The sequence below is a fragment of the Pholcus phalangioides genome, unplaced genomic scaffold (genome assembly GCF_987345545.1).
Source record: "Pholcus phalangioides strain wild (caught in Gottingen) unplaced genomic scaffold, Ppha-v1.0 ptg000017l_1, whole genome shotgun sequence".
NCBI classification, from domain to species: domain Eukaryota; kingdom Metazoa; phylum Arthropoda; class Arachnida; order Araneae; family Pholcidae; genus Pholcus; species Pholcus phalangioides.
The window spans coordinates 50,092,839-50,109,269 of NW_028301610.1; the positions used below are offsets into that span (position 1 = coordinate 50,092,839).

At 40.3% G+C, this 16,431-nt stretch overlaps 1 protein-coding gene across 1 annotated transcript in view; it reads left to right on the top strand.

Moving 5' to 3' along the window:
• LOC149074051 (uncharacterized) overlaps positions 1-16,431 on the top strand; it is a 120,673-nt gene that overhangs the window by 39,124 nt on the left and 65,118 nt on the right. The window contains exons 10-13 of the mRNA XM_089247294.1: positions 2,146-2,385; positions 9,761-9,850; positions 10,592-10,627; positions 14,813-14,886. Of these exons, the coding sequence (XP_089103420.1) occupies positions 2,146-2,385; positions 9,761-9,850; positions 10,592-10,627; positions 14,813-14,886 (440 nt within the window). The remainder of the gene's footprint in view (positions 1-2,145; positions 2,386-9,760; positions 9,851-10,591; positions 10,628-14,812; positions 14,887-16,431) is intronic.

Consider the following 16,431-nt stretch of genomic DNA (forward strand, 5'->3'; position numbering starts at 1 on the left):
TTGTACAATTTTTATTGATACACATGCACAATTTAGATTAGGATGTTCAGTTTTCCTACTCAAAAATTCAAAAAAAATTCTAATTTTCTTTCCTAAATGAGCATTCTTATGAAAACGAAGAGCCAGTCAAATTATATTAGTGGAGGGTGCAAATCTGTTCCACAAAACAAGGGTTATGGTGTTGACTACACTCTTTAGGAAGACGTTGGCTGAGGTGTTGGGCAACATTTAAAATTTCCATGAGTGCTGCGAACGTAAATAGTTCAGGAATCCCTTAGTTATAAAGATAATATTTTGTATTCATTGTTAAAATGTAGTGGTGACTTAACGAATGGGCCAATAAATCCCGGTCGATGGGTTGGTCTTGGACCTTTGAAAAATTATCATTTATTTTTCATTTCCTTTTTTAAAATCAATATTATAATTCACTTGTTGTTTATTTGATTATATGTTCTACCCCCACCCCCAGTCAAATTTTGTTGTAAAGGGGCTTGAAAAATGTTTTGGCATCTGTCCTCAAGATCTGTTATGAATGGGCATTTAGAATGTGCTTTTTTCCCCAATATTGTTAAAAAAAAACATTGGGGGGGGGGGGCCTAAAAGTTATTGGTCCTCCCGCATATACGGGACTCAAGCGTGTACGAAGGAGAGGCAAAATTTATTGCGGGGGGGGGGGGCTCAAATGGCCTCAGCCTCTAGGTTCTGGCACCTATTCTTTATAGAGTGTAATTTATTTCGGTTTCAATATCATTGCTTCCCAATTTTCAACCTCCCCCTCCTCCCCACCATGCATCTTTGGGCTTATTTTCATGTCGGCGCCATGGCCGTCCTCCGGTCGCAGTGAAAAAAAGAAGAGAGACACAGTTTTTGCCACAGGCAAAGAAGAAAGAGCCCCCTCAACACCTCAAAGAATCTTCCTCTCAGCCGTGCCTTCTGGCAGTAAGGATTGGAACCGATGGAGGGTGCAATTGGGGATTGAACGGCAGGTAAGAAATGAGATAAACGTATTGTCACGGAACAAGAAAGCCAAAGACCATCCAGATTTTTTAAAAGAACTAAAATTTTGAGCAGATTGTTTCCATTAACTAATTCATAACTAGGACAACTTTTGGTTAAAAAAAAAATTTTCATCATTGCAAAATGAATAAGCCATATTCATACGAATTTTTGGCGGGGCTGAGCCGCGTCTTCAAAAATGTTGGGGGGGGCTCGGGCCCATGGGCCGTATAGAAGTTTACGCCTATGCTCCAGAGCAGTCTAAAACTATTGATCTGCCATTAGCTATTGAGCAGATGTTTATGAATTCGTGTTTTCTGAATTTTATGAAATCTCTCTCATTTGCGAGCAGTTCTTTCCATTAATGTTTGATTTTGCATTTGTCTCACAGGGTTCTTAGTATTTGTGATTGGGCCTCAGTTTTATTTATAATTTTTCTATCTTCGCCCAATCGACTAAAATATTTACCATTTTAGAATACTATATTTTGAAATTTTTCTACATTCTGAAAAATCACGCTGTCTCTCAATCTAATCTTACTCACTTAATCATGGAATAAAAATATACTTTGCAGTTCTATGCATATCTGAATTTAACTCATCCAATTGTGTTAGAGTTTCTAATTTATAGTAGCTATAGTATAGCTACGAGAATGAATATAAAATCAAGCTTGCAGTAGAAAAAAACTTGAAGCTCCACTTATATCCGAATGAAGTTATGAATCAGATAGGACCCTAAGATGCAGAGAAGCAAGGTTGAAGTTGGCCACTTCAATCAATTCTTACGAGTCCAGATATTTAAGAATTGGTCGGAATCTGTAACTCGTATTTCCCAGCATAGGGGCTAATGCAGTAATCAAACAATTTTCATCTCAAAATTAAACAGTTAAATGTTTACGAGTACCATCATTTGTTGTCCTAATCAAATGAAAATCTTGATAAAAAATTTGTTTTTAGTATTATTGTATAACATGCAACTTTTGAGTGGTATCATAGTGTATCAGTTCGATGTTTTAGAAAATATTCGGTTATTTGATGTTGTAGGAACCCTGTATTGTTTTTTCTAACAGTTCTGATCCTCTCAATATGCTACTGCTTCTATTTTTTTTAAACAGCTGCCATTTTGATTTTAAAGTTTTACTTCACTCAGGAATGCCTGTGAAAATTGTGAATGTCGAAGAATCGAGCCGTCGCGAAGAAAGTGAGTTCGATACCGATGAGCAAGAGCAGTTTGATCAATCAATGGTCATTGAAGATGATGATGATCAATCAGTGGTCAAAGAAGATGATCAGCCAGCGACCATAGAAGATGAGGATGATCAACCAATGGTCGAAGGGGATTATACTTATGCCGGTGATAAGAATGGAGATCGCACTGACGTGTACCTGGGTCAGTAAATACGCTAATTTTAGGTTATTAAGGTTTAAAGCATACATGCTCAACCCATGGCCCGCGAGCCGAACATGGCCCTCGGAGTCGTCTGATGTGGCACGTGACCTCAATACTATATATATGCAGAGTTGCCAACTGCTACGAATTGAATATACTGCTGCTTCTGTAGTTTCTACGGATGGCCGCAATGAACTACGGAGCTACGGGAGACACTCAATGCTTCGGAAATCGGTTCGAAAAATTCGGGTCTTTGAGTTTCTTGTGCTGTTTTACTTATTTTTATTATTATTTTTATAAAATTGCATCGATCTTTACCGTAACGCTGAATTCGTATACGCATGTGAGAGAGTTCGAGAGAAAACAAGCTCGGAGCGATCTGTTTTGTCTGTGCGCGGAAGGCAATCTCTAAAGCCGCGTAAAAAGTTCGTTCCGCCCCGCGCTGTTGGCTAAAAACAGGTTTTTGAATGGTTCAGCGCTGTGGTTCCGGATCCGGTTCATTTGCGTAGTGCATGGTTGAGTTTGCAATACGACTCACGACAGTGCTTTACATCGAGCGTGGGGGTGTAATGTGATAGGCCTCCTCGTGGTGCACTCTGGGTAACGCCAAATCTATCACACGTCATTGTCATCGCTTTTTGTGCTCATATACTTCACCTTCAATAGCCCAAATTACATGTTTATTTCTACACATCTTGCAGTACATGTCTTGCGTCTCGTTTTGTCCTGAACATGTTTGTCTTCTGTGTCCAACCCCTCATTGTGGGCCCCGCTCAGGCGGGGAGGGTTCCTCCCGGATGGGGCATTGCTTCTAGCGTATGCTCCATCCGGGACGCTGTCTACCTGCGTGTTTGCCGTGCGTGGAGACCCGTAAGGCTGGAGATGGGGATCCTGGTTAGCCTGATGCGCTAGCTTTGGCCTCGGATTCAGCCGAAACGGGAGGCCTGGATTAGCCCCGTCTGGGTCAATCGGCTGGTCGCCTCGGTGGCTGAAGGGGTTACACTACTGGGCAGGTAGAGGGGCCGGGCCTGCCGGACGTCGTTGAGGTTTGTTGGTGCTGCTTCACGGCGATCTTGGATCTTGAACGCGTCTGCTCGCCTGCTTCGGTGGTGTATAGCTCCTACCTAACCTGGCGTTGCTACTAACCTTCATCGGTTACGTGTGCGCGTCCCCTTGTAGGGCTCCATGGTGGGCATGGTCGGTAGGAGCCGAACACATTATCTCCAAAATGGGGAAAAATCAAAATGCACCAAAACGTCAAAGAACTGCTATGAGCGAAACTATTGTCACTGATCCTACTCCTGCTGTTTCATTTTTCTTCCTGCATTGTACTGACACTGATAAACCGCTGGCCAAAGTATCACCATTCATAATAGACAAAGCTCTCTATGGCGCAATAGGCACATTAAAATCAGTGAAGGCTCTTCGTTCAGGAGACCTTCTAATTGAAACTAACACACCTAAACAATCCGAACTCGTTCAAAAGCTCACATCTCTCGGAGACATTCCAATAATAGTCAAAATCCATCCCACGTTGAATTATTCACGTGGTGTGATTTCAGATACTAACTTGATTAATATGGATGAAGAACTACTAACAGAGGAGCTGGCGTCTCAAGGCGTAACATCCGCCAAGCATATCATGAGCCGCAAAGATGGCAACCCAGCTCCATCACGCAACATAATCCTTACATTCTCATCGCCAACATTACCGAAAGATATTAAGATCGGTTATTACAGCCTCAAAATCCGGCCATATATACCTAACCCTGTAAGATGCTTCAACTGTCAGAAATTCGGTCATTCACGAACGGCGTGCCGAAGTCAACCCACCTGCGCAAAATGCGGTGAGAAGGACCACATTTCGGACGACTGCACTTCAACATCATTCAAGTGCGTCAATTGCGGTGGCAATCACCCCGCATTTGACAGGAAATGTCCGAAATGGAATGAAGAAAAAGAGATCCAGAAGATCAAGGTCCTTAATAACATCTCGTATATCGAAGCACGTCGTCGCATAACATCTAACCAAGCTCCAATAGTTGGTAAATCATACGCCAATACGACTTCACAATCACCGACTACTAACAAGATTAACTGTGTAACAAAAGTTTCTATTACAACTCAGACCGAACCAATTGCTAACACATCCACTCAAACTTCATCCAATCAACCATGCAATAGTTGTGGCTGCTGTTGCTCCGCTGGATTCCGGAGGGAGTCCACTACCTCCGAAGAAGAAGCGGGAAAAGCAACAGCGAACACATTCAAAATATCTACTGCTACAAAACCCAAAATAAGTTCTGGAAATAAATCAAAAAAGAAACCTTTCAAGACGGGGTATTCGAAAAAAGCCATACAGAGAGCTTTGACACATCCCACCGTTAAAAATGTGTCACTTATCGATGACACATCGATTGGTGACATGGATCTTGACAATCCCACAGAATCCGGTACTACTCGCCGCAAGATTGACCGGAATAAATTTAAGGACCTTGAACCGTCTACTTCTATTTGAAATTTATGGCCAACATAATTCAATGGAACATTCGTGGTCTTAGATCCAATTATGAAGATCTCAAGGATTTGATCAATCGTTATCATCCTGTTTGCGTGGCACTCCAGGAAACTTTTACGAAGCCCTCGGAGACATGGAACATCAGGCGACATTCCCTGTTCCGTATTGATTACGATGACGGGAGTAGAGCCTGCCGCGGTGTTGCTCTGCTGGTTCCACATCACGTGTCGTCGCGCGTTCTAACGTTGCGCACGAACCTGCAAGCCATCGCGGTGGAAATCTCTACAGGCCTAAGAATTACCATCTGTTCTATTTATTTGCCACCAAATGACACCATCTTACAGAGAGATCTAGAAGATCTGATTGATCAATTACCTCCACCATTTTTTCTTCTTGGAGACTTCAATGCTCATAACATGATATGGGGTTCTAACAGCAACACCCCTCGTGGGGAAATGGTTGAACGGCTGTTAGACAATATGGACCTCGCCATCATGAATGATGGTAGTTTCACTCATTTCCATGCCCCAAACAATAGTTTCACTGCAATAGATCTATCGTTATGTTCACCTTCACTCTTGCCCAACTGGTCCTGGTCGGTTGATCCAGACCTCCACGGGAGCAATCATTTTCCTCTAGTGGTTAAGTGCCTTGATCGAAGCCATAGCATACCTGAGGGTCCTCCTCGATGGAAGCTTGTGGCCGCCCGATGGACAGACTTCACGGTCAAGGCAGAAATCACAGAGGATATGGTTTCGCAACCCGACGTCGACCACTGTGTCGACCTTGTGACCAGTTGTATCATCTCTGCAGCAAATGAAACGATACCCAAAGTCTCCTCGAAACTTCCTAAATTTCCTAAACCTTGGTGGAACCACGAATGTAATCTTACGATTAAAGCACAAAAGAAAGCATGGAGTAGGTTCCGTCGGTATCCTACCCATGACAACAAGTTGGCATTTTTAAAAGCAAAGGCGATAGCGAGAAGAACCAGGCGCCAGGCTCAACGCGAGTCCTGGTACAAGTTTACCACGGGAATAAATTCATCTACTTCATCTAAAGTCATTTGGGACCGGATCCGAAAAATCAATGGTCATTATCAGTCTCATCCCATCACCATTTTAAATACCAATGGCACTATCATCAGCGATGTGAGGGATATTGCGGACACCATCGCCGCCCATTTCGCCGCTGTTTCCAGCGATGCGAACTATCCCCCATCGTTTCATCCCATTAAATCATCAGCCGAACGTACATCGTACACCTTCCGGCCTTTTACACCGGAGGGATACAACTCATTGTTCACCCTTCATGAACTGACGACGGCCTTGCAGCGAAGTCCTGACTCAGCTGTAGGGCCCGATGCCATTCATTATTCCATGATTCGGCATCTCTCATCTGAATCACTCTCACATTTACTCATATTATTTAATCGGATCTGGGTCAGTCATTCATTTCCTGACACCTGGCGAGCAGCCATAGTTCTTGCATTCCCGAAGCCTGGCAAAAATCCTCAACAACCTAATAGTTACAGACCTATTGCTTTGACCAGTTGTCTGTGTAAGCTCATGGAACGCATGGTCAACTATCGCCTTATGCACTACCTTGAGGTTAACAATATTTTATCTAAACATCAAAGCGGCTTTAGACGGTTCAGGTCAACAACATGCAATCTGTTACGCCTTGAGACTTCAATCAGACAAGCATTCGTAAAGAGGGAGCATATGATAGCCATATTTTTCGACATAGAAAAGGCCTACGACCGTACTTGGAGGCACGGAATTCTCTCCGACCTCTATAATTGCGGCTTGCGGGGCAACTTGCCAATTTTCATTAAGAACTTTCTTGCTCGCCGCATCTTCCAGGTACGGATCGGAAGCACATTATCAGCTCCCCAAATTCAAGAACAAGGTGTACCTCAAGGTAGCATTTTAAGCGTAACACTTTTTATTTTAAGACTCAACGGGGTGTTGAACCAACTCCCGTTGTCTGTCACTGGCGCACTCTACGTGGATGATCTGTTAATATCATATCAATCAGTGAATATAAGGTCAGCCGAGAGACAATTACAAACCGCACTCAACAAGATCAGCAAGTGGGCTCATGATAACGGATTCTCTTTCTCCGCCGACAAAACCGTCGCTGTGCATTTTTGCCGGCGTCGTGAGCTTCATGATGACCCACAATTATTTTTAAATAATAGTCAAATACCTATTGTAGAGAATACAAAATTCCTCGGCATATCATTTGACAAGAAACTCACTTTTAAACCTCATATTTCACAATTAAGAGCTCGTTGCATGAAGACGATGAACCTCTTGAAGGTCATCTCTTCTACATCATGGGGAGCTGACCGTAAGTCGCTCCTCCACTTATATAAAGCTTTAATAAGATCGAAGCTCGACTACGGCTCCATTGTATACGGGTCAGCACCTCGGAGTTATCTGAGTGTGCTCGACCCAGTCCACCATCTCGCCCTGCGGATTTGCTCTGGAGCTTTCCGGACATCTCCAATGGAGAGCCTGTATGTCGAATGCAACGAGCCATCACTGACATCAAGACGCCAGCAACTTTCCTTGAAATATTATATGAAGATGAAGTCTCTTCCAGATCATCCACTTCACCGTGTTATTTTTAATCCCTCATTTCATAGACTTTTTGCTGCTCGCCCTTCATGTGTCCCATCTTACGGTCTTCGTATGAGAGCACTTGTGGAAGAATTACAATTAGACATCAGTCGTGTGGCCCCAGTTGCTTGGCAACTGGCACCATGGGAGCAGTCTCTGCCAGATGTCTCTCTATCATTATCATCATACTCTAGAGCCACCACAGCAGATGTCATATATCAACAGATATTTTTCAGGCACAGGGGTAGGTACAATACGTACTTCCCCATATATACCGACGGCTCAAAGAGCCCTGGGCATGTCGGTTGTGCCTACATCTGCTGTGAGGAGACATCTTTCAAACTATCAGACACATTCTCTATTTATTCGGCAGAACTGTACGCAATCCTTCAGGCTCTACGTCACATACGACGCAAACGCCACCGACGATGCATCATTTATAGTGACTCTCTCAGTGCATTACAAGCACTGTGTTCTTTTACTTTTCACACTCATCCATTCATTCATGCCATTTTCCATGAGCTAAATTACCTCACTCATCATGGTACCACAGTAAAATTTTACTGGGTACCAGGTCATGTTGGAATACCGGGCAATGAAAAAGCAGACAACGCAGCTCGAACAACAACTAACATCGATAATAGCCTTCTGGTTCCTGCCAGTGACCACTTCTCAATCCTCCGAGAAGTGATGCATCGCCGCTGGCAGGAGCACTGGAACAATCAAGTTAACAATAAATTGCATGCCATCAAGCCCACACTTGGCCATTGGCGTTCGAGCTGCAGAACTAACCGAAAGGAGGAAGTTCTGCTTGCCCGGTTGCGCATAGGACACAGTCGCCTCACACAATCATATCTTTTATTACGAGAGAGTCAACCAGAGTGCCCTCATTGTCAAAGTCCATTGACCATTGTTCATGCTTTTACTTGTTCACATCACCGTCATCATTTTACGACCGCTTTTGGTCATAGTCATCTTTCACTTCATGACATTTTAAATGACAACAGCGATGCATCTCGCATTTTTAAATTCATCAAGGCCATTGGTTTTTATAACAAATTATAGTTTTACAATTCATGTCATTGTTTTACGTTTCATGCTGCTTTTGTGCAAAATCATGCGTCTTTTTAATTTTTCGACATGACAAAAGGACAATCTTTTTTATAATCATGTGTTTTGGCGCAGTTTGACCAAACTGGTCCTTGCGCCAATAAACCTAAAATCCCATCCCCCCATCCCATCCCTACATCGAGCGTGATTGGCTGACTGCTTCTGGAGGAGTCAAATGCGTCGTGCGCCGCGCGTTTCACCGATCTTCTCTTCATTTTTGTTGTATTTTCTTTCCCTTCCCTTCAAACCGGAGCATGCAGATGACAGAATAGCTGATGCCAGGGCCATATAACTATGCCGTTCTGAGCTGATGCGCCATGCTAGGGAAACACAAACGTGTAGCGTGATTATGTAACACGTTTCTGCCGATGTGAAATGATCTAGTTTGGTTTACGCTTCGCAAAAAGCATACTCTTAGGAAAATCCGGCTTTGAAAATTTGGTCAGCGTAAACTTGACTAAACATTGAGGTGATCCCAAGAATTTCCTCAATCCTCTGCCCTTTCCCAAATTCAGGCGTATCTGGTTTGAACCAAGGAGGTAATATGGAGCCATGTTACCTCTATGACCGGGGTCTTGTGACCCCGCTGATAATTTTTAGGAAATAACAGAAAAACTTCAAAAGACAGCTAGCTAAATAAATAAATCGATGAAGAAAAAATTTCAGAATTAGCAAGAGAAATAATTTCAGAACTATTCAAATCAGTTTTAGAATCAGTAAAAAAAAAAAATTATCAAAATGAATTTCAGAATTGGTGAAATAAATGATTTCAGAACAAGTAAAAATTTTCAGTTATTTGGGGGTGGGGGGGCTGTGTTTGATCTGAGCTGTTAAGAACAACACTACACATTAATTACATTAGGTTCTTTGAATGTTGTATTCTTTCGTTCGGTTTAATTTCGTTCGGGTTCAATTATGAATACCGCCATTTGACTTGGGTGTGGTGGCTCGCGGGCTTCATAGGAACGTCGCACATTTGGCCCTCAATGTCAGAAAGATTTGAAGACCCCCTCCCCCCCTCACCCTCCGTGCTCTGTAGTTCATACATGCTTAGTTTTTAAGTGAAAAGTTATGAATTTATCTGGTTTTTTTCACGTATTGTGTCCGTTTTTAATATTAGAGCGAGACGGGGCCGAAGAAGCAAGAAAAATCGAATCGAAGAACTCTGCGATTAAACCACAGGAAGATACAATGTGCAAAGCGAATACTGGTGAGTGAATTTCTCAACACACTTTTACATCTTCAGCCTGTTATTTTCGAGCACCGTGGGTGCTCGATGCTTGTTAATCCTAATTCTGTGCTCACCTCACGTCACCCTAATTAATCCCATTAAGTGGTGGGTTTTTGTTTAACTTTACTGGAAAGCCCAGAAAATTTTCTGGACATACCACTGAGTCGGATGAGGCGGAATTATTGTTTTGACTCCCTTTGGCTGCACAAATTTCGCCGCCCTTTCTCCATCCTGGTAAAATTTTCTTGATCACTCATTTCTCGAATTTGCCACCCTTCCGAACTTGCGGCCCTGGGATAATGCTAGCTTGCCCCACCACACTCAGGGCCGCAACTAGCGGGGAGAAGGCGGATCTGGGGCTCTGGACCAGAAGAGGCACAAATTTCACCCTTTTAACTTCTCCTTCAACATTACAATGGGGCGCCAAAATGCTTGCTCGTCCCGGCTTATGAAATGTAATGTAGAGAAGCAGTTGAAGGGTGACTTCGGCGATCTCTCTGGTCCAGGATCCCGAGCACCAGACCCGCCTGCTCCCCTCAATTAAGGCTGTAAATATGCCGGTGTATCGGTGGTAGTATTCCGATGCTGCTGGGTGTGAACGGTGTTCGCGCCTCGAAAAATGGTGAAGACCACCAAAGTCTACATAAGTGATCATTTTCCCCATATGTATTTATTCATTTTTTTTAATTGTAAATTTCTTTTTTATTATTATTTTGTCAGCTACACCAAAAAAATCGATGGATGAAGACATTTCAGGTGAGCGTTTTTTTTTACTCAATACCGTATTCATTGTTAAGCTTAACCCAGGGCCATCCATCTTAATGCATGGGCTCACCAGGGCACGGCGGGGGAACTCAAGTGCATTAAGGGCTTCGTAATATAGTAAACTTCGATTAACCGTCGCCGTCCGGACCAGGGCTGTGACGGATAACAGAAATCTCTTTATAAATATGTACAGTAATGTGATTTAACTGTGGCCTTGGGACGAAAATTAAAATAAAATTCTTTAAAAGTGAATAATACATACATATTGTATTTAATTTTATAAAACGATCAATATAAACTTCAATATAAAGTCAGCCCAGGCAGTGGCGACATTAAAAGTAGTGTCCTTTATGTTGTATCTCTTCCAAAATTCTTTGACAGTCATCTGATCATCAGATTAAAGTAGCCTTCGAAAAAGCTTTTCTGTAATGTTGCTTCATATTTTCAATTATGCCCTGGTCCATAGGCTGGATAAGTGGAGTTGTATTCGGTGGGAGAAAGTGGCATGTTATTTTGCCATCACCAAACTAAATTTGGAGTTCACAGGAGAGGCATTGTCCATTAACAACAGTGCTTCCTGCGGCAATCGTTTTTTGGCCATATAAGCTTTAACTTGAGACACGAAAACACTGTGGAGCCATTCTGGAAAGATTGTTTGGTGCATCCAAGAACTTGTTTTTTGGTTATAATAGTTTACAGGCAATGCGTTCATACTTAAACTTTTGAAAGCACATGGTTTTCTTGGATTGACCAATTACAAGCAGGAGTAATCTATGATTGCCGGTGGCATTTGCACAGACCATAGCAGTGACCCGATATTTTCGGACCTTAAAACCTGGGGCTTTTTTTTTCCTTATTTTTTTTAGACCATGACGGATAACAGAAGCTGACGGTTACATGAGTGACGTTCAATCCAAGCTTTACTGTAATGAGGTTTTTCACCACGATTTTTCAACCAATATAATTCAAAGGTGCTCTCACCAGACTCGGGGCTATGGACGTTGTTTTCGGGAATCCGATTCTCGGGGTTCGGAGTCGCCCCTCCCAAAATCAAAACTTTTGCGAGGGAGAAGAATCGGTATCTAAAAATTCTTATGTTGTCATAGAATTCTGTACAAATCCCGTTGTAACGAATACTGTTATAGGGAAAATCTCGTTTTAACGAACACTTTCTAATTCCCCCAGATAAGTTTTAATAGGAACAATGTAAAAACCTGGAATTACTGACGAAATCACTTCGTTATAAAGTATCTTGGAGTTCGTTATAACAGGATTCGACTGTACTACAGTCTACTCTCGTTATAACGACACACCACCCTATCATTCCGTTGGAAACGGACGTGACATCGAGTAGTCGGTGTATCGATAGGAAAAAGGCATAGTCGATATACGGAAATATTCGGGACTTTTCCTAATCTATCGCAATGAAACAGTCATTGTAACGTGGGGTTGTTATAACGAGCGTCGAGGGTATAATGCTGAAGAATAAAAAAAAATATAAAAACCCAAGCAAATGCAAATTAAAGATATTAAAGTAATGAAAATTTGGTAATGATGAACAAAATTTCTAATGAATGAAAGAAATAATTACAGAATTTATTGAAATTCAGAATTAATGAAAAATATTTCCAGAAGGAATGAAAGAAAAGTTCCAGTGATTAATGATAAATCAAAATGAATGAAAGAAATATTTTTTAGAATTAATGAAAGAAATATTTCAGAATTAATGAAAGGTATAATTTTAGAAGTAATGCAAATTCAGAATTAATGAAAGGTACATGTTGGGATAAATCGAGAAGCTATCCATACTTAGAATAAGACAACCATAAGTATTCTTTATGGGCATTGTATAGTATTTTATCATGTGTATGTATTGATTATAATTTTTGTTAATTGCATTTTTAATTGGGTTGCTATATTTTTGAAATATGACATCCATATTTTTATGGGCATCTTTTTCTCAGCCACCTCGTTGGGCATTTTGCCTGTTGTGGCGTTGTATTTGTATAATTTCATAAGTAATGCAAATTCAGAATTAATGAGAGGAATAATTTCAGAAGTGATGCAAATTCAGAATTAATGAGAGGAATAATTTCAGAAGTGATGCAAATTCAGAATTAATGAGAGGAATAATTTCAGAAGTGATGCAAATTCAGAATTAATGAAAGAAGTATTTTTCAGGATTAATGGGAAATATTTTTCTGAATTTTTTTAGTGAAAGAAATATTCCCAGAATTAATGGAAAAATAATTTCAGAAATAATGCAAATTTTCAGAATTAATGAAAGAAATATTTCCAGAAATAATGCAAATTTTCAGAATTAATGAAAGCAATATTTCCAGAATTTAACAAAAATGTTTTCAGAATGAATGAAAGAAATAATTTTGCAAATAATATAAATTCAGAATTGATGAAAGGAATAATTTGAGAAATAGTGAAAATTCAAAATTAATGAAAGAAATTACAGTCGACGCTCGTTTTAACAACCCCACATTATAGCGACCATCCCATTACAACAACCAGTAGGATAAGGCTCAAATTTATTCGTAGAACAATTATCATATAAGTTTTTTTTTCGATATAACGACCCTCCCAATATAATGTACGTTTTTGACGGGATGAAAAAATTAAAGAATTGGTGAAAGCTTTCTTTACCCCACGACCACCTAGATAACTAGGGCTAATTTAGGAGGTCGTGTTTACCCTGAGGCGACTCTGATATAATTATCGAATGAAGTATATACATTATTAAAAGTAGTTCCAGGTACATGATTGGTAATTATTTTCAGTGACGTCACCTGCCGCAATAAATTTCGCTCTGCCTCGTGAATGGGAATCACGAATCAAGAGATCGCGGATGTTTTTTCCTCATTAGAGAGCCGTCCTAATTCTAACATCGAATTTGTTTGTTATACAACATGTCTAGCCCTGCTTAATTCAACTGTAACTGTATACAACATGTCGCTGGTTGCAAATTTGTGCACATGGCTGAATGTTTATTGTTTCCCCCTCCCCCCTTCATGTTGGTGCGAGGTATTCACGCACAATTTCGTGGCGATAATGTTTCGACCAGCGTGATCTGATTTGTTTATGAAAGATTGAAAATTGAAATTGACCTAGGTTTGTAGTCGTTCAACATTCCACCCCCCCCCCTCCAAATTATAAAGAATAACAACAAAATTACATTCTACTTGTTGTAATTAGAAATAATCGATGAGTATATTTTTATAATGTACGAGTGAAAATTTTATAGTTTACTCGATTTTGATGCAAGACTTCCTTTTTCAGACTGACAGTGATGATTGCAATGAGTGAAGTTATTTTTTTTTCCCAATGAAAAAAGAGGCTTAATTTACTCTGTTAATGAAAGGGTTTATTTGTAATCTTATTGGGAATTCATGAAATCATTTTTTTTATTTAAACAAACCTTTTTTACCTCTGTTTTTGAAATGCATTTGGGCTAGTTTTTGCGAGGTTATAAAAGTATGCACCGAGAGTTAACTCATATAATTGCTGTACAGGGTTGTCTTAAACATGGAGTCCCCCAGATGAGAGAGAGAGGTTATGTTTTAGGTTCTCTCTGCTTAGCTTCAGAGCGAAGCATCTAGATCTCACTAGTTCAACTTGATTGGTTTGTGGTGTGCACACTGCAGATATTAATACTTGCTTTATATTCCAGAACATACATACTCAATCCATGTCCTGTGGACCAAATGTGGCCTTTGGAGTCATCTGGTGTGGCCCGTTAGAAATAAGCAAACCACTGAAGTGGCCCACGAAAGACTATTAGATGACTTTAGTGGTCCGTGCCACACTTTCAGATTGTTTAAGCTGCCAACTGTTTATCCAGATTGCTCAAGCGACCCCAAGCACATTTCCGAATCGCTTTAGCAACATACAGTAGGTCCTACACAAAACAGATCAAAAGTTGCAGTCGTGAACGCTGGAATCGTAAAAGTCAAAATACCTACCTACCGATTTCTACACTGGCTATTGAAAAACAAATGTTATAGCAGGACAATCTTGGGAAGAATTTTGAGAAAACGCTAGCCTAGGAAATTTGCAATGTAAAAACCTTAGCCAGCTGAGGACTGATATGTGGATTTACATAAAGTTTAGTGTGATGATCAATTCAAGTTGGGGCTCTTGATGATTTTATTTTGGTTGTTTTTCCAGATCTTTTCGCAATGGCCACTGTTCCCGATGAATGTGCACCAGTTGGCGGGTTTGTGCTTTTAGATTTCACAGATGTAAGTAAAGTTATTTTTATTGTACTCAGATAGTTATTTATCTGGCTTTTAACTGTGTATCTTATCACAAGCATCCTTTTTATTCTAAATCATGATAATAAGTTGTTGTTCTGGGTCTCTAATTCTCCCCCTTCCCCGCTTAAACCTGTTATTATCCTATGCTGTACGAGATAATATAGAAATTTTATACACTTTTGGCATGATAAATATTGTGAAAGCAAAGTTTGGTTACTCTTATCGGGTGCCAAGACCTAAGGTTGAAATCCTCTCCTTGCGTAACCTGACGCATAATGTAGGAGATGAAAAACTTTCTTACTACTCACCTGTTTTTTCTCTTTTCCATCCTCAGGCACAGTAATAATTCACTATATTAGAATAATCCGAAGGACATTCACGCGGCTATACATTCATGGAACTGAACTACGGTACACTGGTAGTACCCAATGAAAAAAAATCATAAAATGTAAAATGAAATTTACTGGAAAAATAAATTCCGCAGGGTTAGAAGAAGTCGTGAAGCCTGGGCCAAACATAAACAGTATAACACCTGTGTTCCAGATAATTTTTCTCACACAAGTCATATAGAGGTAACAAAATGCAGGATGTCACAGATTTATTCAGAACAGATATTTAGCTACATGTATTCACATACAACAGTTTGACAACACGCTGAACAGAGAGTCTTGACATGTGGCTTCTCATATGTGTGCCAGAGAACTCTTAACTCAATTTGTCGTCCCCTTAGTTCTATTCTGGCAGCGCTTTCATGCAGGCCAGGAAATGTTTCAAGAACATTCTCCCATATTCTTGTGAAATTCTTTCCTCTGCCATCATTATGTCCCCAAATTACTGGAACTGTCACCAAACTTGCCAAGTTTGTAGTTAATTTGGCATGATTTACAGAGAAATGCATTGACCACTATTTACAAGTGAAAAAGGACATAATAAATTATAAATAAGGACTACTTATATAATTTTTGTAAAAACTGTAAACATGATGGAAAAGAACAGGTGCTGAAATGTCACTGCAAGCAGAATATGCAGCAGCAGCACTGCCACGTTATGAAAGCAAAATTACAGAGTTCAACCCCAAATATAATAAGTATTAAAAAATGAATATATAAGAAATGCAGCTGCCTACAGCATTGCAAATGTATTGGAATATTTGTGAATCAATGATAGTAGGGCCCAGCTTTGCGAACCATCATTATTGTCACCTTAATGCACCTGAACTGTGTTTCAATTAAATCAGAAAAACTGCTATTGTTGTCACGTCAGTGTTATTATTTTAATAATGCCTTTCATCAATTGAGGGGAAGTTCACAGGTCTCACTTTTAGGGTTCCTTGATGAATCTCATTGTTTTTTGTTGCTTTAGCATTCTAAAATTTGCTAATAAGCTGAAATTATTTCTGAATTAAGGAAAATTCATATTTGGTGAAAGAAAATGATTTCTGAACTAATGAAAATCCATATTTGATGAAAGAATAATTCACAATAGACAAAAGTATGGGCCTGTCAGCCATCCTTTGCGATTTCACTGTAC